The sequence below is a fragment of the Petromyzon marinus genome, chromosome 51 (assembly GCF_048934315.1).
Source record: "Petromyzon marinus isolate PM22_M1 ecotype Great Lakes invasive population chromosome 51, UKy_Petmar_22M1.pri1.0, whole genome shotgun sequence".
NCBI lineage: Eukaryota > Metazoa > Chordata > Hyperoartia > Petromyzontiformes > Petromyzontidae > Petromyzon > Petromyzon marinus.
This window is the reverse complement of record NC_133717.1, coordinates 6,219,800-6,242,498: the sequence shown is the minus strand read 5'-3', so window position 1 is coordinate 6,242,498 and position 22,699 is coordinate 6,219,800. Positions and strand designations below refer to the sequence as shown.

Below are 22,699 nucleotides of genomic sequence, written 5' to 3'. Positions count from 1 at the left end.
GCTTCTGCTGCGAGGATGAGCGGAGTTCGCGTGATGATGGTGTGTGCTCCTTGACGGGGTTATTGTGCTTCATTTGTGTGCGAGCGCTCTTTGTGCAATGAGTACGAATTCGCGAGCACAAATCAGATTTGAAACACGGCAGAACGAATTCTTCTGCCGTGGCTGATCACTGTTACAACGCTGTGGGTGATCTCGATATAGTTTTCTCCGATACCAAGGTTCTTTGCAAACCCACGGGTTTTTATCAGAGATTTGTTCACGAGGCAATTCAGATTTACAAACACAGACACAATTTCAACCGAGAAGATGGTTTCAAATGAAGCAACCATTGGAAAGATGTTCTAAATCGAACCAAACATTAAACTAATTTTCAATGGTACGGTATATTTTTTCAAGTAGTGGTACCCCAAACTTTCGCAGCTTCTTAAAATTCCCTTTTCACACCATCAAAAGGTAAACTCCCCCTCCCCTCCTCGCCGGTCTGCACACGTTCACCCCCTCTACACCGTTCATCATGCTAAGTCCGCCAATTAAATGCTAATTTTTATGCTAATTCCTTTGTCAAGGCACCTTAATTCCTCTCACGCAGCTTAAAGGTCGCGGTCTGAGCTTGGCTGTGTTCACTCCAGCGCTGTCCTCGAGACAGTCTGGTCCCTTCACCTGATGAAGGCCACTTGTGTTGTGGCCGAAACGTCGTGATTTTTGTTGTTTTATTTTTTACCCACGTGACTTTACCGAATAGAACCAAAGAGTATGGATCCTTGCAGTCACGAAAGCTTCAAATCTAGAAGGTGATGCAATGGTCGGGTGCGTGGCTTCACGTGGGCAACCTCATTGGGGTGGCGGCGTCGAGTGGAGGAAGGTCGCACGGCACTCGTTCCACGTACACGGCGATGGGACCCAAAAATATAAATATCAATGATTCGTGACATTTAAGCGAATTTACGTGAGAAAAAAAAAACCACACACACACACTAAAAAAAAAAAAGAGAACGGACGGGCGGGAGGGATTTCCCGGCGCCGGGGAAAATAATTCGCGATTTGAGTAAAAAGCATCGAGGCGAAGATCCCCGATTCGCACAGCACGCGGGCAACTTTGCCATTATGCGTCATAGCCCAGCTACACGGCGAGGGGGGGGGAGTGGTGGGAGCTGTTGCCTGCGAGGCAAGGAGCCATCCCTTGTGTAGGTACGCAAACATCTGTCAAAACTTGACCCCACACACCCTCCCTGTACGCACGCGGACTTTTTACTCCCCCCCCTTCCACCCCTCGATGCACCCCCCCCCCTCCCCGAATCCTATAGTACGGCCGATATTTAATCCACGCAGAAACGATCAAGGATTAATTCATATTTTACGTGTTGAAGCAAACAGATAGTCCACCGCCGGACTATCTAACTCATTTGAAGGCCAATGTAGACAAATTATTATCGAGGCTTCACCCCCCCCCCCCCAACCCGTTTCCTATGCGTATTGACATTGTCAATAGACCTCCTATTCCTCCATGGGCACGTACTAAATGGATGTCCCCCCCCATGATGATCGCACTGGGCGAACGGTAGCGCAGCGGTTAGTACGGCAGCCAACACCAGCGACGATTAGTGACGACTAGCCTCCTCTAGATCGACTCTTGTGCGTGGGGGTGTGTGCGTGGGGGTGTGTGTGTGGAGGTGTGGGGTGTGTGTGTGGGTGTGTGTGTGTGGGGGTGTGTGGGGGTGTGTGTGTGGGGGTGTGTGTGTGGGGGTGTGTGGGGGTGTGTGCGTGGAGGTGTGCGTGGAGGTGTGTGTGTGGGGGTGTGTGGGGGTGTGTGTGGGGGTGTGTGTGTGGGGGTGTGTGTGGGGGTGTGTGTGGGGGGGTGTGTGTGGGGGTGTGTGCGTGGAGGTGTGTGTGAGGGTGTGTGTGTGGAGGTGTGTGCATGGGGGTGTGTAGTGGTCGACTCAGCGTCAAATGAGGACCTGTTGCTGCGTGTTAATATCGCCACTGGGGAGACAAAGGCGGTCGAGCGTGGTGCTGGCCACCCACCCCCTCGTGTGCCGAGCCGGCCTTCTACTCCCTAACAGCACTCGCTAACAGCACTTGCCCCAACGGCATGTTAAGGCTATATGGGGGATCTATATCTGTTTGTCTTTGATCGCGCTGAGATTGTAATCCAGACAGCGGTCGCCTGATTCGAGTCGCGTTCCCGGCGCGGCCGTTCCCTGCCAGGCCTACGTCACGTTTCGCGGTGGGGTAGAATGTGGGCACGGTGTGGGTACGGTGTGTGTGTAGCAAGGCCGTAATTATAATATATATTGGGGGGGGGGACACATCCCCCCCCCCAATATTCAATTATGCTCAAAATGTCCCCCCAATATATTGCTATAAAAAAAAATATTTGCTGGAATGCATATATTTCTGTTTATATGATTGTGGTTATGGTTGTACTTTATTAATCCCTAATCTCTGCCATTACATACAATGAAACAAGAAATGGTAAAAAAAAAAAGTTAAAACAGAGCAACATAATACAATACACTATTAGACATCATTGTAAAAAAAAAAAGAGTTAATGAATTTTTTAATATTTTAGGCAGGAAATAGCAGGAAATGAGTTTTCAAATGTAGATCTTTTTTTCTGGGTTGGGACCTCCAGACACCCTGGGAGATTTACTTCCCAATGTTGACTCCATGGCTACGGCCTTGGTTTGTAGAGACCCATACAACCTACACAGACACCCGTCGGGCTCACACATCTAGCAGTGGTATCGTCGTGACCGCCGGCGATGATGACGATGGTGATGGTCAGACAGACAGAGGGGATGACACCACAATTGAATCGCGCTCACGGAATCACGGAATTTAAATCAGCCGCTGTTGGCCCCGCGCTAATCCAGGATGAGCTCCTGCGACGCCAAGAGGAACCCAATTTCACTCGACTCAGTTGGGGGGCGGAGGGGGTCGGGAATGATCGGACTGAGGAGGGGGGGGAGCAGACAGATTCCGACGGACGAGACTGTGTTGAGTGATGGGGGGGGGGGGGGTGGAGAGGCACGTGATGGAGGGGGGTTGGGAGCTGATGGAGGATGATTGTGGAGGGGAGTGATCGGTGATGGGGGTGGAAGGCATTGGAAGGCACTCTCCTCTTAGCTCTACAATGATCACTGCTCTCCACCAATGGCTCTGGCTCGTGGGTGGCCCGATCTTTGCGATGCGGCTGTGCCTGGAGTAGAACGCGGACGGACGCAGGTCTGCAGCTGCTGCTACAGCAGCTGCAGATCGGAGCGCTCTCCCAGACTCACGGCAATTGTAGACTAAACTAAACCTAAATGTTGATGTAAAGCTTTCGTGACTGCAGGGATTCATATTCTTGGTTCTTTCGGTAAAGTCGCCACGTAGAAGGGAAACAATAAAATAATAAAAATATAAAACAATGACGACGTGAAAACCACGCCTGATGATGATTGTTTGTGTTGCAGTCAAAACGTCGTGAGAATTTTATTGTTTTATATTTTATTATTTTATTGTTTCCCTTCTACGTGACTTTAGCGAAAGAACCAAGAATATAAACTAAACCTTGTTTTTTTATTTTACCAAGTAAGGCCCATTGCGCTATGTAGCTCGTTTTCAGAAGCGACCCGACCACAAATGATAGCTCAACGAAGTGGCTTATCACGTGGAAATGTACAGCGGTCACATACTCTAAACGCACGTTGCTTTTAAATGTGGAGGGGAAACCAGAGGACCCGAAGAAAAATCCACACGACCACTGGGAGAGAGAGACACAAACTCCAAATATACAGCAGGCGTCAGGGTCGGGATCGGGATCGAACCCACGACCTCCTGTATGCCGGGCGAGGTAGTTAACATCTCGCCACCGCCGGCAGTCCCAACTCTCATTCATATCCAGAATGAAACTCGCCCTGCATCTGTGTGTGCTCCACAATTAATATGATTGACTTCCGTGTGTGTGACAGGGTGTGATGTCCAGTCCGTATGGGGAACGCTGTCGGGCATTGATTAGCGCCCTGCACCTGCGATCCTGACGAATCACCTAGGTCGACTCACCCTCAAGTGAGTACCTGCTGCGACGTGGCAACGTCGTCACTGGAGAGACAAAGGCGGTCGGGTGTGGGTCTGGAACACCCACCCACTCCTCGTGAGCCGTGCCGCCCTTCACAGGCGCTGCTCGCTAACAGCACTTGCCCCGATAGTCTGTTAAGGCTACACGGGGGATCTTTGTCTTGTGTGTGAATGTATACGGGTGGGTGTGAGTGTGCACGTGTCGTTTTGTCTTTGCTATGCACGTGTCAGCTGACAGCCTGGACAACCCTGCGAAGGAGACGACTCATCTGGAGGGATTCAAAGGTGATGTTCTAATTAATTCCGAATCTGGCCACCGTGTGTGTGTGTGTGTACTCGTGAGCTCCAATCAGCGCGGAGGACCTGCTCCGACACACGGCTCAGAAACGTGGCGATTAAACAAACACCGAAAATAAATAACCAATTCCGAACGCCACTTAATAACCACTAACCGTAACCTCGAACCCTAAGCATATAGACAAAGACCCCCGCATAGCCAGAGCAGAGTGTTGGGGCAAGTGCTGTTAGCGAGGAGCACCTACGATGGCCGTGACGGCACGCGAGAAGGTGATTGGCCAAACACCACGCCCGGCTACCTTTGTCTCTCTAAAGCCGATGTTTAAACACCTCACCAGGTGCTCAGTTATGCCGAGACGACCGTGGGGAGGCCCGGGTCGCCGGATTCGTAGAGCATTGCGCTAACCGCTGCGCCACCGTTCCTCACTAAACGCCAGCTATCCCCAACGTCATTCCGACCAACCGACTTGTAAATCCATCCCCATGCTGCGACATCGACAGCGGTCGCCTTAATCAGAAGCACGGACATTAAGCAGAGACGAGGGGAACCAGCATGGACACAGGTGTGCAACGCGGCGAGCAGAGCGAGAGGAATGCACGGGACCACAGCGAGCTCACGCAAGTTTGACGCCCCCCGAGATTCAATTAAACTACTAACTTAGCTAGCTATTGTTTTTAGTTTAACCGAAAGAACGGAAGGGTATGGATTCCCGCGGTCCAATCAAGATTGAGCTATTCATAATGAAGGTTTTTTTGGGTTAGATCGCGTTATTTATAAATGTGTCGTAACCCTCCACCACCCGACACGGCCAATCAGCAAAAAAAGTGTCACGTTGACAAAAGACAAAATAGTTCACTACTTTAGGCCACCGGTGTGTTGAAGAGTGAATCCACAACATTGACAGCTTGAGTACTGTGACGTTTCGCTGGTAATTACATCCAGCATCATCGGGCAATTCGCCAGAATGGTAAAGCCCTCCCTTGCTCCCGGTCTTAAATAGAGCAGCAGGGTGACGTCATCATTTAACTCATTTCAGGTGCAGTGATTTGAGGCGGAGGGGGGGGTATTGTAATTGTGTTATGCCGAAACAACAGATTGAACTGTTGTTGTTTTTTTTTTATTTTACGGCACCCACTGAGCTACGCGGCGCTTTTTCAGAAGCGACCTGACCACAAATGATAACTCGACGAAGTGGCTTATCACGTGGACATTTACAGCAAGCAGCCACATACTCTGAACGGCTGATGTTGATTCTAAATGTGGAGGTGAAAAATAAACGCAGGTCCCCGAAAAACAAATACCACGGGAGAGAGCCACGCAAACTCCAAATATACAGCAGCAGCAGCAGGCATCATGGTCGGGATCGAACCCACGACCTCCTGCGTAACAGGCGAGGTAGTTAACATCTCCTAGCCACCGTGATGCCCCAAACCATAAAGGAAAGCGAGTGAGCGGAGCTTGGGCTGGAGAGGTAATGACGAACTACGGTCCAGACCAGTCACTGTATGGAGTCCCCGTCCATCAAAGAGATCGTCATCATCACGATCCATGGGCAGGCAGCCCGTCCTGGTGTTCCAAAGGCGAGAACGTTGAGAAGAAGTTAAAATAAAACGCAGCAAGATTGTGAATGTTTAGTGGCGTGTGTTGAGCCACTACGGCGTTTAGCGCCAGCTACTGAGAAAAGGGTGAAACTGTGCTTTGTTGAGTCTCTCTCTGGCACCAGAGTGTGTAGGACATGGAAGGAGTCCCTAGGGGGCATGGTTCTGGTGGCGGTCAGAGAGAGGGCAAGTGAGCACGTGACAGTCTGGGTGAACCCGAGAGGGCACGTGACCAGGTGAAGGGTAGCGAGGAGGGTCAAGGGGTGGCGAGAGGGACATGTGACGTGTGGCCCAGAACCTTCTGGAAAGATCCAGGAGGGGGCGTGGCCGGGGGCGGAGCCAGGCCACGCTCAGAGGCACAAAAGCGAGGTCCCGAGATCCAATCCGGGCTGTCTTCAGGAATCAACTCGGCGTGCTACAACATCGTGAGTCAGGCAGGTACGTTACTGACCTGACTCAGTTGATGAGTTATCCCGTTGGGCTCTGAGTTAACCGTGGCAGTTACCACCGATGTCGTTATCCAGTGTGTGATGTGTAGTACCCTGTTGAGGTGCAGCAATAAACGTGTTGCCTCCGAGTTCTTGTGTGTACCTCCGTGAAGAACACTACAAATATAGAGGAATTTGTATACTTGGGGAGTCTACAGGCAAGGAACAACGACTGGACGGGAGACACAACAAGAGCGATGATCCCAAAAAGGCAAAATGAGTAATGGCAGCGTCCAATAACATCACGAGCAGCGAGCAGATCAGCTACAAGACCAAACTGAACATCTTGTGAGCATGCGTGTTCAGTACAGCTTCGTACGCCTGCGAGACTTAGACATGAACAAACAAAAAAACTGACAGAGACGCTCGAAATGTACTGCGGCAGAAAGACGCTGCTGCATCTAAGCTGGCACGCACACAGAGCGACCAACGTAGCAGTAAGCCAACAAGTGACACAGGAGATGGATCTGTGAAAGCCATCTCGCGTGCTGGTTTAGCCGAGATTGTTACTTTGCGGGATCACGGAGAGGTGGCGGCGACTTTGGAGCGAGGCCTCCATCCAGCAGTGGATTCGGCCACGGCTGGCGATGTGGAAGTGGGCGTTCTCGCGCGTCGTCCGTGACGTTGGGAGTCCGAATCGCATCCCGCGCGTCCTGCACTCCGCTCGCTGTGGCGGTGCTTCACGGAGCAGGGGATGGGGCTGGTGTGCCACCCAGGGCAGGATCAAGGCACGGGGGGCTTCAGGGGCGGGAGCCTAGGGGGCCTCCGCCAGCTGGAGGGCCTCCAGAGATGAAGTGAGACGTCATTTCATTTGTGAATTCTAAATTGTATTTGTTGTTAGCCTTGTAAAAATGAATTGTGTTTTTCCTTAACTTTGTTTTCCTTTTGAACATATTACTGGGGGCCTCACAGTACCTTTAACCCCGGGGCCTACACAATCTTAATCCGGCCCTGGTGCTACACCCATCTCCCCCCCCCCTCCCAGGACGGGAGGGATGAGCAGTGGTGACACACTCCTTCGTGACAGCAAGAAGCGCAGCGGTTCGACTCGCGTGGGTCTGTGTGGAGTCTGTACCTTCTCCCCCTGTTCGGCATGGGTTCCCTCCGGGGTCTCCGGTTCCCCATAGCCTAACCCAGCCAAACATCCCAATGTAGTTGGAGCCTCCTGAAAAAGGAGTCTCGTGTTGACCGTGAGCGAGAATCGAACTCTCCCACGCTTCGTAGACAAAGATCGCCATCGTAGCCTTAGACTTTCTGGGGCAAGTGCTATTAGCGAGTAGCACCTATGATGATAATAGGGTTTTCCCCTTTTTTTCTGGCATCAAGACAGGTGTTAGGATTTTGATTTAAAGCTTTCGTCACTGCAGGGATTCATATTCTTGGTTATTTCGGTAAAGTCACGTAGAAGGGAAACAATAAAATAATAAAAATATAAAACAATAAAATTCTCACGACGTTTCGACTGCAACACAAGCAATCATCATCAGGTTTGAAAACCACAGCAAGAAAGTTTGAAAAAAAAGATGATGATTGCTTGTGTTGCAGTCGAAACGTCGTGATAATTGTATTGTTTAATATTTTTATTATTTTATTGTTTCCCTTCTGCGTGACTTTACCGAAAGAGCCAAGAATAGGTGTTAAGATGTCAAAACACCAAACTGAAACCTTTTACAAGGAATGATGTCTGCATTAACCACAATGCTTGTGGTCAGAATGCAAATAAAAAACATACTCTGACAAAATATGCATTTTCTTAGTTTTTTCGGTAAAGTCACGTTGAAGAGAAACAACAAAATAACAAAATATATATAAAACAATAAAAAAAAATTCTCACGACGTTTCGACCATAACTCAAACGGTCATCATCACACCTCATCACACCTGATGATGACCGTTTGAGTTATGGTCGAAACGTCGTGAGAATTTTTTTTTTATTGTTTTATATATATTTTGTTATTTTGTTGTTTCTCTTCAACGTGACTTTACCGAAAAAACTAAGAATATGAATTACTGCAGTCACGAAAGCTTTAAATAAAAAAAAATATGCATTGTCCTTGAAACTGATTTGTCCACACCAGAAACAGCTTTCTTTGGAGCCTCGTCTCAAAACGGTGTTAGACCAGCGGACGTCAAAAGGCACCTATGATGGCTGACACGGTACACGAGGAGGTCGGTGACCAGCACCGCGTCCGACCGCCTTTGTCTCCCAGTGGCGATGTTTACACACCGCACCCATTTGATGGTGATAGAGTGCTCTGCATGATTTGAATCCTGTGGTACAAACCACGTGGCAAAAATGTACCCCCATTCGGGGTCAGAATTCTACGGAGTTCGCGACCCTATGCTGACCCGCTTATACAGGGACATCTATGAAAAAAATCTTCATGGCTCATCGGATACCTCCTACAGTCTAAATAAAGATTCTGATTCTGATGCCACACGGGCTGGCCGACTCCTTCATAGATTCGCGGCTCTCGCGTTAGGGCTCTCAGATAAACTATCGACTCAACCAGCCCGCAGTGACGTAACGCGCTAATGGGATTCTTAATGAGTGTGGGGGGTATAGGATCGAGATGCAGGGAAAGGTCAGTGGATAATTAGAGCGGTTCTCACAACGCTGAATGGGAGAGCGGGGAGGGCGGGGGAGTGGGGAAAGACATCTGAGTGTCATTCCCACACACACAACAACAACCGCCTTTCGACACGAAGTGATGACGTCGCTTCGGCGCTTGTGCCAGGCTACGTGCACTTTAAGGTCACGTGAAATGTCGAAGGCTCGCTGGCAGGTCACGGGAAAGAGCCAGGTTCGCTTGGTTGTCTTCCTGAGACGGCTGGCAGATGCACCGCCTCTACCACCTGTTGTGCCAACTTCCAGTATTTTAGCCGATCAGTGGTCCGCTCGTTGTTGTGAGCGTCGCTCCTCCGCCCTCTGTTGTTGTTGGAGGGCGACTGCCTCCAACTGCCCAGTAGCAGCGTCCTTCACGAGCCTCCTCCACAGTGGCCGATCTTGACACCGCTGGTACCAGTCATCGGCAAGTCCACTCAGCTCCACGTCCTCCTGTACCACATCACTCCATCTCATCTCTTGCCCGTGCCGCGCCCATTTAGCCCCCTCGATCCGGCCAAACAGAAGCTGCTTGGGCACGCGGTGGCTGGGCATGCGGGCTACATGACCCAGCCAACGCAGCCTTGCCTGCCGGAGGAGTTTCACACACACACAAAGACAAAGATCCCCCGTAATAGCCTCAACAGACTGTTGGGACAAGTGCTGTTAGCGAGCAGCACCTATGAAGGCCGGCACGGCACACGAGGGGGGGGGGGGGGGGGTGGCCAGCACCACGCCAGGCCGCCTTTGTCTCCCTCGTGGCGATGTTTACACACCGCACACAAGGTACTCATTTCAGTTCGAGTCGACCTGGGGGAGGCCCAGGACCGGTTCAGAAATTCCTCATGCACGTTGGTGGTGAGCGAGAATGGAACTCGCCGGGTTTCGTAGGGCAGTGGGATAACCACTGCACCACCGCTTCCCAGTGCACTCACACGCGTCGCTTTGTCCGTAACGTTCAGCCTGAATGCCGCCCTCCCTCCCTCCCTCACAGCGGAGGATAGCGCTCATCCTGGGGTGCGAGGTGACGGCCAGAGCACCCTTGCCTATTGGCGGGCAACGCGGGGCAATAGCGGCCTCTAGTGGACGCGGCGCGGCGCGGCGCTCGGTCAGTCGCCGCGTTCCAACGGCAATGAGCAAACCAAACCCGGGGACGTGGCCAGGATGCAGAATCAGAGTTCGAATGTTTATTCATCCGCGAGGAACCCGATGAGCTCGAAAGATATTTTTCACAGATGTTCAGTACGGGCAGGTCAAACTGGTACAGCGACAAACAAAGCAAACAACTTGATAGGAGTTGCAAAGCATAGGAACGGCATTAAGGACGTAGCCATGGATTCAACTTTGGGGGGGGGGGGCTAAATCTTCCAGGGGGTCTGGGGGTCCCCCCCCCCCCCCAGAAAAATAACTAAATTTGAAAAACGAATTTCCTGCCATTTCCTGCCTAAATTATAAAAAAATCACTACCACATTGGATGGACTTTTTATTTATTTTTTACAATAATATCTCAAAGTGTATTGTATAACATTGCTCTGTTTTACCTGATCTTGTTTCATTGTATGTAATTGCAGAGATTAAGGATTAATAAAGTACAACCATAACCACAATCATATAAACAGAAATCTATTTTATAGCAATATATTGGTGGGGGGGGGCATTTGGAGCATATTTGAATATTGGGAGAAGATGTGTCCCCCCCCCCCCAATATATATTATAATTACGGCCTTGATGGAATCACTTAAAAACTTTTTACAAATAATAATTAAAAATGTTGATCTCACCAAGGAAAGCCCACAGATATTAGATCCTTTTTCAGGAGCGACCTGGCCACAAATGATAGCTCAACGAAGCGGCTTATCACGTCGAAATGTACAGCAGCAAAATGCTCTCAACAATCTTGGACGCATGTTTCATCCAGCAGTGGACAGACAATGCCTTTCTTTTGCTGCTGCTGATTTTGCACTGGTTACCGACCCGTGTGTTTTTTCGGGGAATCAAACATGGCACTGAGTAAATGCACAACTCACTGGGCAGCGCGTTTCGGCCAGGAGATGGCAGCATGGCTGTTGGATTGAATCCATCTGTGTGGAGTTCAGTGTCGCCCCTGTTAGTGTAGAGCGGCGCGGTGCTGGGTTATTTTCCGTGGCTCTCCGGGCTCCTACGCGACGCCAAACTCTCTGTCGAGAACGAAACTCGCGGCCAAACCTCCCAATGTAACAGCACCCTCCCAACATACGATTCTTGAGACTCGGCGAGGCTCTCCTGAGCAATTATGCACATTCCAGGCGATGGGTGGTGGCCAGCATCACGCTCAGCAGCCTTTGTCTCCTTAGCGGCGATACCGACAAATAGTCCCAGATACCCATTTAAGATTGAATCGACCGACGGGAGGAGGCCCAGGACCGGTGCAGATAATCTCCATGGCTCTTGGCAGCCGTGAGAGGGAATCCAACTCAGGTGGCCGGGTTCGTAGCGCAAGGTGCTAACCGCTGCACCACCGCTCGCCCAGCACGATAACCATTGCCCCCCCCTTCCCTCCCCAAAAAGATAAAGATTATAAAAGTCTAGATTTATACTCTTTGGTTCTTTCGGTAAAGTCACGTAGGTATAAAATAAAAAGAAATCACGACGTTTCGATCGCAACGCAAGCGGTCGTCCTCAGGCGGAAAAAAATATAATCCAGCAGTGGATAAAATATAATCCAGCAGTGGATAAAATATAATCCAGCAGTGGATAAAATATACTGCTTCCACAGTGGAACTGCTTCCACTGCTGGATTCTATTTTTTCCGCTTGTGTTGCGATTCATTTTATTTTTCTACCTACGTGACTTTGCCGACAGAACCAAAGAGTATGGATGGATTCCTGCAGTCACGAAAGCTTCAAATGAAGTCTCTCTAGATTTAGTTTTAATGCTCGACTCATGATGCCCTAAAGGGGCTGAGCTAACTTGGTAGCGGGCGAGGCTACCCCAAACAGTGGGCGGGCCCAATAAGCAGTAGGATGCGTGTCAAGGAGGAGGAAGACGAGGGGGGAGGTAGGGAGGGAAGAGGAGGGGGCGAGGGAGGCAGGTGGAGGAGGAGGAGGGTGTAGCAGCGAGGCGGAGCCACGCAGTTAAGAGCTCTTAACCTCACCCTCCCTCCACTCACTCTCACCCCGTGACTGGCCCACGATGGACACCTTCTCGCTCGCCATCATCGCGATTCTTCTGAGCTCCTCCGCGCACCCCGGTGAGTGACTCCGCACGGCCCGAGGCGGAGTGGCGGGGCCACGGGTTGATGTGCATTGCGCCACGAACCCCTCAAACGACTGGAGCTCTCATTCCCAGCCGAGGACACGAGAGCCAATATCGGTGGCGAGTGATAGCTGACGCCGGGTCGGCTCCTGCCCCCCTCACCCCCCCCCCCCGCTTCTACCACCACCCTCGCCCCAACTTCACCAACCAGCATGGTGAAGTATGGTCGATCAGCATTGACAAAACGGGCTCGCGAAGTCGACGACTCTGGGCTCCTCCGCCACGAGACGTTGGTGAACTTTGCCATCAGTACGGGGGGGGGGGGGCGGGCAGGGAAGCGAATGGGTTGGTAATCTCCGTGTCTCTGCCTGCTCCCCTTCTCTCCGTGCCCCCCCCCCCCACCACCCACAGTTGTCTCCGATTGCTCTGAGTACCCACCGGATAGTACGGCGGCGAGTGCGGTGACTAAAAGCACGGCGTTGCTCAACGCGCCCCTGAAAATTCGTCCCGGCTGCTCCGTGACCCAGGTGTGTTGGGCGGGGTGGGGGGGTGGGGGGGGCTGAACGGGTGGACCGGCAGGCACTAGAGAAGCGGCCGTGTAGCGCGACTTTTTCCGCCGTGGCTGGTCTAACCAGCTCTACAAATACAGAGAGCTTCGTCTACCAGTGGATCGAACACGGTTCACGATCATGAAACCCCCCCTACCCAAAACCCTCCGATTAGCACGGTTGGCTACGTACGGTGCAAAAAATAAGTTCAACCATCGCAGGTGGGAATTGCTTCTCGAGATAAAATAATGGCCGTTATCCCGAAACGTCATATTACATTTTCAATCCTCTGTATTACGTTCCATCTACGGAGTAAAGCCTCAATCGAGTCTCGTGGGTCTTTCGTCAAGACGGTCTCGCTAGGTTTTCCACAGTAGGGGGCGATGATAATTATTGCTGCTGCCGAGTGTGACCCCGATCGAGTTAATTCTGTGAGGTTTAGGTGGGGAGGCCTTCATCCATCAGTGGATAAATTACGGCCGATGAAGATACCATATCCATTGTCTTTTGTTCGGGGAAATTCTGCTTTATTAGTCGGGGGGTGGGTAGAGCGGGGATGACCGAATGACCTACGTCATGCCGGTAACGGATGACGACGTCACAATCGTGGTACCGCAGTGATCGAAATCTGTCTTCTTTACGCACGTGGCTCTGTTGCACTCATGGGCCAGATGACTCCACCTCTTTCTATCCCCGTCCTGATCCCGGGTCGCCTTCAATAACCGCCCTCAGTACACGAATCCTGCTGTATATCCCCGATGTTTCGCTCTCCCAGGTATTTTGCCTATGTTATTTATTAGGATAGGGCTGTAGGGGATAGGGTGTGTGGAGTGTGGGATTTGAGGGCGGGGGGGGGGGGGGTAGGTGGAGGTGTCGCGGTGAGCGGTAGTGTAGCGGTTAGCGCGCTGCGCTACGAACCCGGCGACCCGAGTTCGATTCCCGCTCACGGCCAACACCGGTGACGGTTATCTGAAGCAGTCCGGGGCCTCGCCTAGGTCGACTGAGCCTCTAAATGAGTACCTGGTGCGGTGTGTGGTAAACATCGCCACTGGGGAGATAAAGGCGACCGTACCTGGTGCTGGCCACCCACCACCTCGTGTGCCGTATCGGCCTTAATAGGTGCTCGCTAACAGCACTTGCCTCAACAGTCTGTTATTGCGTAGGGGCGGCCTTTGTCTTTGTTTAGGTATCACAAGAGCAGCCAAAAAGGGACGTGAAACCAGGCAGGCTCTGGAGCTGCGCGCCCTAGGCGTGGATGTTCCCCCGGATGTGGAACTCCACTTATCGGCTGCGATGTTTTCCCGCTTCACCATCACCACCGCCATAATCTTATGTCAGCCGTGATCTATCCACTGCTGGATGAAGGCTTCCCCGAGCCAACACTGGTGGCGACACGAGGCTATAAAGGAGGCCGTAGCTCTGGTGTAGGCCGATCAATTCCAAATACAACGCGCGCATGATTATCAAAGCACGGTTGTTTGCATTGCCTTTGCACCGTTCGTCTTTTGGCGTTCTCTGGTCTAAGACTGGTGAGACAAGGCCTTAAAGGAGGTTTAGTAGTCATAGGTTTTTACCCTTTAACCTGGCAACAAAGCTGACACCTTTATACAAGGGATCATGTTTGCATTAACCACAACAGTTGCGGTCAAATTGCAAACAAAAAGACAACTCTGATCATGTATTGGCACTGTCCTTGAAATCGATTGGTCCACACCCGAGATAGCTTTTCTTAGAGCCTAGTCGCACATGGTGTTGGACCAGATGACGCCAAAAAGCGCACGTTGTTTCTTTGGTGTAGGCCAGTCAGTGTCAAGGAAAATGCATACATTTTCAATGCATAATAAAGGTTTTTTTGGACAGGATCGCATAAATATAAATGTGTCGTAAAAGTAATTTTCGAAGCATGTTTGTTTCAATGTTTTACCACAAAGCATGATGTGTGGTGAATGCAGACTTGATGATGCCCTACAATAGGTGTCTATTTGGTGTTTGAACATCTTGACACCTGGATGATTGCTGCAAAGGGTAAAGCCCATTATTTTTTTCATTATTTTGATACCAGAAAAAAGGGTCCCATAGATATCCTCCTATTCAAAGAGAAATGAATAAGTTCCACGCAGGAACGCGCCTGATAGTTCTGAAACACGTATCGCATGACGCGCTAAGCAATACATGTTGTCTGCATTAGCAGAGCCAATTCCAAATTAAGATCTCAGTGTGCGTGAGTACACGTGCTTCATCTGTGCTTGCACACGTCTTCCGTGTGTGCGTGTACACGTGTTCCACGTGTGAGCACGTCTTCCGTGTGTGCGTGAACACGTGTTCCGTGTGTGCATGAACGTGTTCCCTGTGTATACACGTGTTCCCTGTGTGTGTATACACGTGATCCACGTCACGCACAAAGCGTTCATTGCTTAGCGCATCACGTGGGAGCTGTTTCACAATCATCGGACGCGGGTGGTGGTGTGGGTGGGGTGGGCGGTAGTGTAGCGGTGAGCGCGCCGTGCTACGTGCCTGGCGACCCGAGGCCGATTCCCGCTCGCGGCCAACACCAGTGACGATTATCTGAACCGGCCCTGGGCCTCCCCTAGGTCTACTCAGCCTCGAATGAGTACTTGGCGCAGTGTGTAAACATCGCCACTGGCCGGGCGTGGTGCTGGCCACCCACCCCCTCGTGTGCCACAGTGCCGGCCTTGATAGGTGCTGCTCGCCAACAGCACTTGCCCCAAAAGTCTGTTAAGGCTATGCGGGGGAATCTTTGCCTTTGGTGGGGTGGGGGCGGGGGGCCCGCGAAAACTAAAGTCTGGGACATGCCGCATTAACAATCCCCTTCAAGGTTGTCACTTCTCGTGCAGAAGACTTTGAGAGGGCGTCCCACTGAGAGGAGAAGGGCTGTCTCCTGCCCCCCCCCCCCCCCCGCTAGGTGCAATGGCTCAAGGGCCAAACGATCGTGGCGATGCTCAAGTCTGGGGTCGTGACCCAGGTCAATCCGCGCCTGAGCAGCCAACACATAATCTTATCCAGCAGTGGATTGTCCATGCTCATCTCGCCAGTGGAAATGACGGACGGGGGCAGCTACCACTGCTTGGTCAAGATGAATGACCAAGCGCTGAACAATTTCACGGTGATGCTAACCGTGAATGCAGGTCAGAGGGCAGGGAGATATCATTAGTACCATCAGGACCACCATCGCTGTCTTTTCAAATACCTTACACACATCTTTAAATTTCTCCATGGCCTTTCCCCACCTCATCTCGCCTCTCTCATCTCTTGTCACGTGCCCTCTCGTCCTCTTCGTTCCCAATATGCTCTCCTTGTGCCCAATTCCGTTTGAGATCTGTCTCCCTCCTTGCACGCTCCACTTGAATCAACGCCTGTGCATTTAAGCAGCACTGCCCATAGACTCAGCACTGCCTAAAACACTCAATATTGCCAATATACTCAACACTTCCCATAGACTCAGCACTGCCTATAGACTCAATACTGCTCATAAAATCAATACTGCCCATAGACTCAACACTGCCCATAGACTCAACACTGCTCATAAAATCAACACTGCTCATAGACTCAGCACTGCCCATAGACTCAACACCGCCCATAGACTCAACACTGCCCATAGACTCAACACTGTCCATAGACTCAACACTGCCCATAGACTCAACACTGCTCATAGACTCAGCACTGCCCATAGACTCAACACCGCCCATAGACTCAGCACTGCCCATAGACTCAGCACTGCCTATAGACTCAACACTGCCCATAGACTCAACACTACCTATAGACTCAACACTGCCCATAGACTCAACACTACCCATAGACTCAGCACTGCCTATAGACTCAACACTGCTCATAAACTCCACACTGCCCATAAACTCAACACTGCCCATGGACTCAACACAGCCCCTATATATGAAGCAGTCTACCTCATTAACCTCATTCTGTTCCTCTCTTAAAGCCTTACCACTTCTTCACGACCGCACATTCCATTCCTCTTCCCTCCCCTCGCCCCTCCATTCCGTTCCGTCCCTCCCCTGCCCTTCCGTGACCCCACTGTGCCCTCTGTTACAGTCATTCATTGCTCGGCTCTTGTCATCTAAATCGCTCGATTCTTTTTTTTTACTTTACCACTTTTAAACTGCGTAAAGCGCCCCGAGGTTACGGTGCTCTATGAACATAACATAAGTTCGTCATTGCCATCATCATCATCATGTACACATGTTGAACTTCTTTCGCACCATACGTAGCCAACCGTGCTACCTATTACCATCAATACATCGTCAGTGTATTTCTTCCACCGTCATTAAATATTTAGTACAATAATGGATTCATAGACATCATCGTCATCATCATTGTGTTTCATCAGCACGTGGCTGCCTGTGATCCACCACTGTGTGTGGAGGCAGCAGGGCAGGTTCGCTGGACCACACACAGATGTTGTTGTAAAACTCCCTTCCCGTGGACGTCGAGAAGGTAGCACGCCAGGAGACGGCAGTACAGCAACAATGTGGATCCCACCCATTTCGGTGTCCTCCCACATCGAGGCACTCGTTAATACGCTGAAAAATATAGTCATTTATAGAGGACCGCAGAGCTTGGGCAATTGTTGGTAGCGTCGACTCATCCATTGGCTGGCTGGCTGCTGCTGCTGCTGCTGCTGACTTCCGGTTCATCTGTGGTCCCTCCTCCTGAGTCGTCCTCTCTTTCTCTTGACTAGAACGAGGAGCGGATGCTTGTGCGGTGGCAGCGCGTTGCAAATTGAAAGTTGATATCATACACGCACACAGGCACTCGTCATTGTATTCCCATAATCATCATTGTTCTTTGAGCATCATCATCATCATCATACTCTTTGGTCCTTTCGGTAAAGTCACGTAGATGCAAAAATTAACTCGTAGATCGCGACGTTTCGATCGCAACGCGAGCAATCGTCTTCAGGTGAAACAACACAGCAGGCGGACTGCTGAGGCAGGAACAAATGCAGCGAGAGAGCTCCTGCAACCAAAGGTTAAATACGTTTGGGGTGGATACAACCCAAGGGTAAGTGGGCGGGGCTCGGGATGGAAGTAGCAAATAAATGTAGAATCTCAGAGCTCGCATACCTCGGCTAATCCGAGGGGGGGAGGGGAGGGGAGGGGGAGTGGCTGCCGTAATGGTCACCATAGTTATATTCTTAGTTCTTTCGGTAAAGTCACGTTGAAGGGAAACAACAAAATAATAAAATATATATAAAACAATAAAAATTCTCACGACCTTTCGACCATAACACAAACGGTCGTTTGTGTTATGGTCGAAACGACCGTTTGTGTTATGGTCGAAACGACCGTTTGTGTTATGGTCGAAACGTCGTGAGAATTTTTATTGTTTTATATATATTTTATTATTTTATTGTTTCCCTTCAACGTGACTTTACCGAAAGAACTAAGAATATGAATTACTGCAGTCACGAAAGCTTTAAGTCACCATAGTTCTCAATATTTTTTATTTAAAGCTTTCGTGACTGCAGTGATTCATATTTTTGGTTCTTTCGGTAAGTCACGTAGAAGGGAAACAATACAATGATAAAAATGTCAAACAATAAAATTATCACGACGTTTCGACTGCAACACAAGCAATCATCATCAGGTGTGAAAACCACAGCAAGAAAGTTTGAAAAAAAAAGATGATAATTGCTTGTGTTGCATTCGAAACGTCGTGAGAATTTTATTGTGTTATATATATTATTATTGTATTGTTTCCCATCAATGTGACTTTACCGAAAGAACCATGAGACGTGGGGTATGGTATACAACACACCAGCACACAGATGAGTCGCTCGGTTAAAGCTCTCTCCTGACCTCTGCAAGGTGTCAAGCGGGGCCAATTGTGAAGGTCAAAGAGGTCAGAACGGATCCGACTCTCAGTCGCCGACTTGCAGCATGCGTGGTGGTTCAACATCACTCAGACCTACCGAGTCATCATCATCATTATCACTTTATAGTCTTTCGGTAAAGTCACGTAGGTATAAAATGAAATCAGTCACGACGTTTCAGGCGCAACACAAGCGTGTGTTGCGCCCGAAACGTCGTGATTTATTTTATTTTATTTTGTCTACTTACGTGACTTTACCGAAAGAACCAAAGAGTATGGATTGCTGCAGTCACGAAAGCTTCAACATCATCACTGTCCCCTGCCTCGTGCCAATACGCTCAAGTCGTGTGCAACATCTTTCTGGGAACCAATCTCTCACGTGCTCGTCCAGCCATTCTATGTTCGGTCTTCCTCTCTTTAAATGTTCCATTCATTTTTTTTCAAACATCAACACACATGCGGGGGGGATATCCGCAGGCGTCCTGCGAGCACGCCCTGGTGCCTGGACTCGAACCCAGGCTCTCAGCGATGCTGGCTCAGCGTGTCTGACTTCGTTTTCCCCTCGCCCCTCTCCACTCCCACCCCCCACCCCCCCCCCCAAAAAAAAAAAACACGACAGAGGCCACGTGCACGAATGCGTTATTCGCACCGCTGGTAGTGAATGTCAAAGTCGGGGGCTCTGTGACGTTGCCTTGTAACGTCGCCGCGATGTCAGAATGCGTTGTCAAGGAGGTAGGTGGCGCTTTCCCTCCCGCTCTCTCGAACTCACAACACAGACACAGAGAGAGAGGACGACTCAGAGAGAGAGAGAGGACGACTCAGAGAGAGAGGACGACTCAGAGAGAGAGAGAGGACGACTCAGAGAGAGAGGACGACTCAGAGAGAGAGGACGACTCAGAGAAAGAGGGCGACTCAAAGAGAGAAAGGACGACTCAGAGAGAGGACGACTCAGAGACAGAGAGGACGACTCAGAGAGAGGACGACTCAGAGAGAGAGGACGACTCAGAGAGAGAGAGGGGGGGGGGGGACGACTCAGAGGCGCATGGAGGAGGAACAACAGACGAGCGGGGAGGCAGCAGCAGCATCCGTGCGGTGTTTCCGGCCGACGTGCACGTCCCCTTCTTGATTGGGAAATTAAAGCCACAAGCCACCATGGCCATGTAACACAGACTATGTACCATACAGTAAACCCACAGAGACCCATAGAGATACACAGGGACCCATAGAGACCCACAGGGACCCATAGAGACCCACAGAGATACACAGGGACCCCATAGAGACCCACAGAGATACACAGGGACCCCATAAAGACCCACAGAGATAGACAGGGACCCATAGAGACCCATAGAGATACACAGGGCCCCATAGAGACCCACAGAGAAACATAGAGACCCACAGAGATGCACAGAGACACATAGAAATACATGAAAGACACAGTCCACTGAAGTGCGATTGAGGCCATGCAACACAGACTATGGACCATATAGTAAACCCACAGAGACCCATAGAGATACACAGGGACCCATAGAGACCCACAGAGATACACAGGGACCCCATAGAGACCCACAGAGACACACAGAGACCCATAGAGATACACAGGGACCCGTAGAGACCCACAGAGATACACAGGAACCCCATAGAGACCCACAGAGACACATAGAGACCCATAGAGATACACAGGGACCCATAGAGACCCACAGAGACACATAGAGACCCATAGAGATACACAGGGACCCATAGAGACCCACAGAGACACATAGAGACCCATAGAGACACACAGAGACCCATAGAGATACACAGGGACCCGTAGAGACCCACAGAGATACACAGGGACCCCATAGAGACCCACAGAGACATATAGAGACCCATAGAGATACACAGGGACCCATAGAGACCCACAGAGACACATAGAGACCCATAGAGACACATAGAGACCCATAGAGATACACAGGGACCCATAGAGACCCACAGAGACACATAGAGACCCATAGAGACCCACAGATATACATAGAGACCCACAGAGATACATAGAGACCCATAGAGACCCACAGAGACACATAGGGACCCATAGAGACCCACAGAGATACATAGAGACCCACAGAGATACATAGAGACCCATAGAGACCCACAGAGATACATAGAGACCCACGGAGATGCACAGAGACCCATAGAGACCCACAGAGACACATAGAGACCCACAGAGATGCACAGAGACCCATAGAGACCCATAGAGATACATAGAGACCCACAGAGAAGCATAGAGACCCACAGGGATACACAGAGACACTTAGAAATACATGAAAGACACAGTCCACTGAAGTGTAATTGAGGCCATGCAACACAGACTACGGACCATACAGTAAACCCACAGAGACCCATAGAGATACACAGGGACCCATAGAGACCCACAGAGATGCACAGAGACCCATAGAGACCCACAGAGACACATAGAGACCCACAGAGATACACAGAGACCCATAGAGACCCACAGAGACACATAGAGACCCACAGAGATACACAGAGACCCATAGAGACCCACAGGGACACATAGAGATCAACAGAGATGCACAGAGACACTTAGAAATACATGAAAAACACAGTCCACTGAAGTGTGATTGAGGCCATGCCACACAGACTACGGACCGTACAGTAAACCCATAGAGACCCATAGAGATACACAGGGACTCCATAGAGACCCACAGAGATCCACAGGGACCCATAGAGACCCACAGAGATACACAGAGACACTTAGAAATACATGAAAGACACGCCACTGAAGTGCGATTGAGGCCATGCAACACAGACTACGGACCATTCAGTAAACCCATAGAGACCCATAGAGATACACAGAGACAAATAGAGACCCACAGAGATACATAGGTCCCCATAGAAACCCACAGAGACACATAGAGACCCACAGAGATCCACAGGGACCCATAGAGACCCATAGAGATACACAGAGACCCATAGAGATACACAGGGACCCATAGAGACCCATAGAGATACACAGAGACGCATAGAGATACACAGGGAACCATAGAGACCCATAGAGACCCACAGAGACCCACAGAGACACATAGAGACCCACAGAGATGCACAGAGACACTTAGAAATACATGAAAGACACGCCACTGAAGTGCGATTGAGGCCATGCAACACAGACTACGGACCATACAGTAAACCCACTACCTCTCTGCTCCATAATAAAGGGTTTTTTGGGGGGTTGCAGCGTGTAAACATAAATGTGTTGTGAACCCGCCACCACCCGACACGGCCAATTAGTAAAGGTTTGTCACGTGAACAAAACGTAGCCAATTAGTTACTACTGTGTTGGAGAGTAAAACCCAGACGCATAAACACATTCGATGATGACGGCGATTATGACGATGTTGATGACGGTGATGACGGTGACGACGGCGACGATGACGTCCCGCACCTCCGATTAGCACGGTCGCAACGCACGTACAACACACGTACAACACACCTACAACGCACGTACAACGCACGTACAACACACGTACAACACACCTACAACGCACGTACAACGCACGTACAACACACGTACAACACACCTACAACGCACGTACAACGCACGTACAACACACGTACAACACACCTACAACGCACGTACAACGCACGTACAACACACGTACAACGCACGTACAACACACGTACAACGCACGTACAACACACGTACAACACACGTACAACACACGTACAACACACGTGCAACGCACGTACAACACACGAACAACACACGTACAACACACGTACAACACACGAACAACGCACGTACAACACACGTACAACACACCTACAACGCACGTACAACGCACGTACAACACACGTACAACACACCTACAACGCACGTACAACGCACGTACAACACACGTACAACACACCTACAACGCACGTACAACGCACGTACAACACACGTACAACACACCTACAACGCACGTACAACGCACGTACAACACACGTACAACACACCTACAACGCACGTACAACGCACGTACAACA

General features: G+C 50.4%; 1 protein-coding gene across 3 annotated transcripts in view; it reads left to right on the top strand.

The window, feature by feature from the left end:
* Window positions 1-12,151: 12,151 nt before the first annotated feature.
* Window positions 12,152-22,699, top strand: part of LOC116953345 (hemicentin-2-like) — a 40,921-nt gene continuing 30,373 nt past the window's right edge. For 2 of the 3 annotated variants that reach the window (XM_032973468.2, XM_032973469.2), the window contains exons 1-4: window positions 12,152-12,279; window positions 12,696-12,811; window positions 15,756-15,978; window positions 19,299-19,411. In XM_032973468.2, the coding sequence (XP_032829359.1) occupies window positions 12,222-12,279; window positions 12,696-12,811; window positions 15,756-15,978; window positions 19,299-19,411 (510 nt within the window). In that variant the 5' untranslated portion in view covers window positions 12,152-12,221. Of the gene's footprint in view, window positions 12,280-12,695; window positions 12,812-15,755; window positions 15,979-19,298; window positions 19,412-22,699 lie in introns of those variants that run through there. The other variant, XM_032973470.2, reaches the window with a different exon arrangement.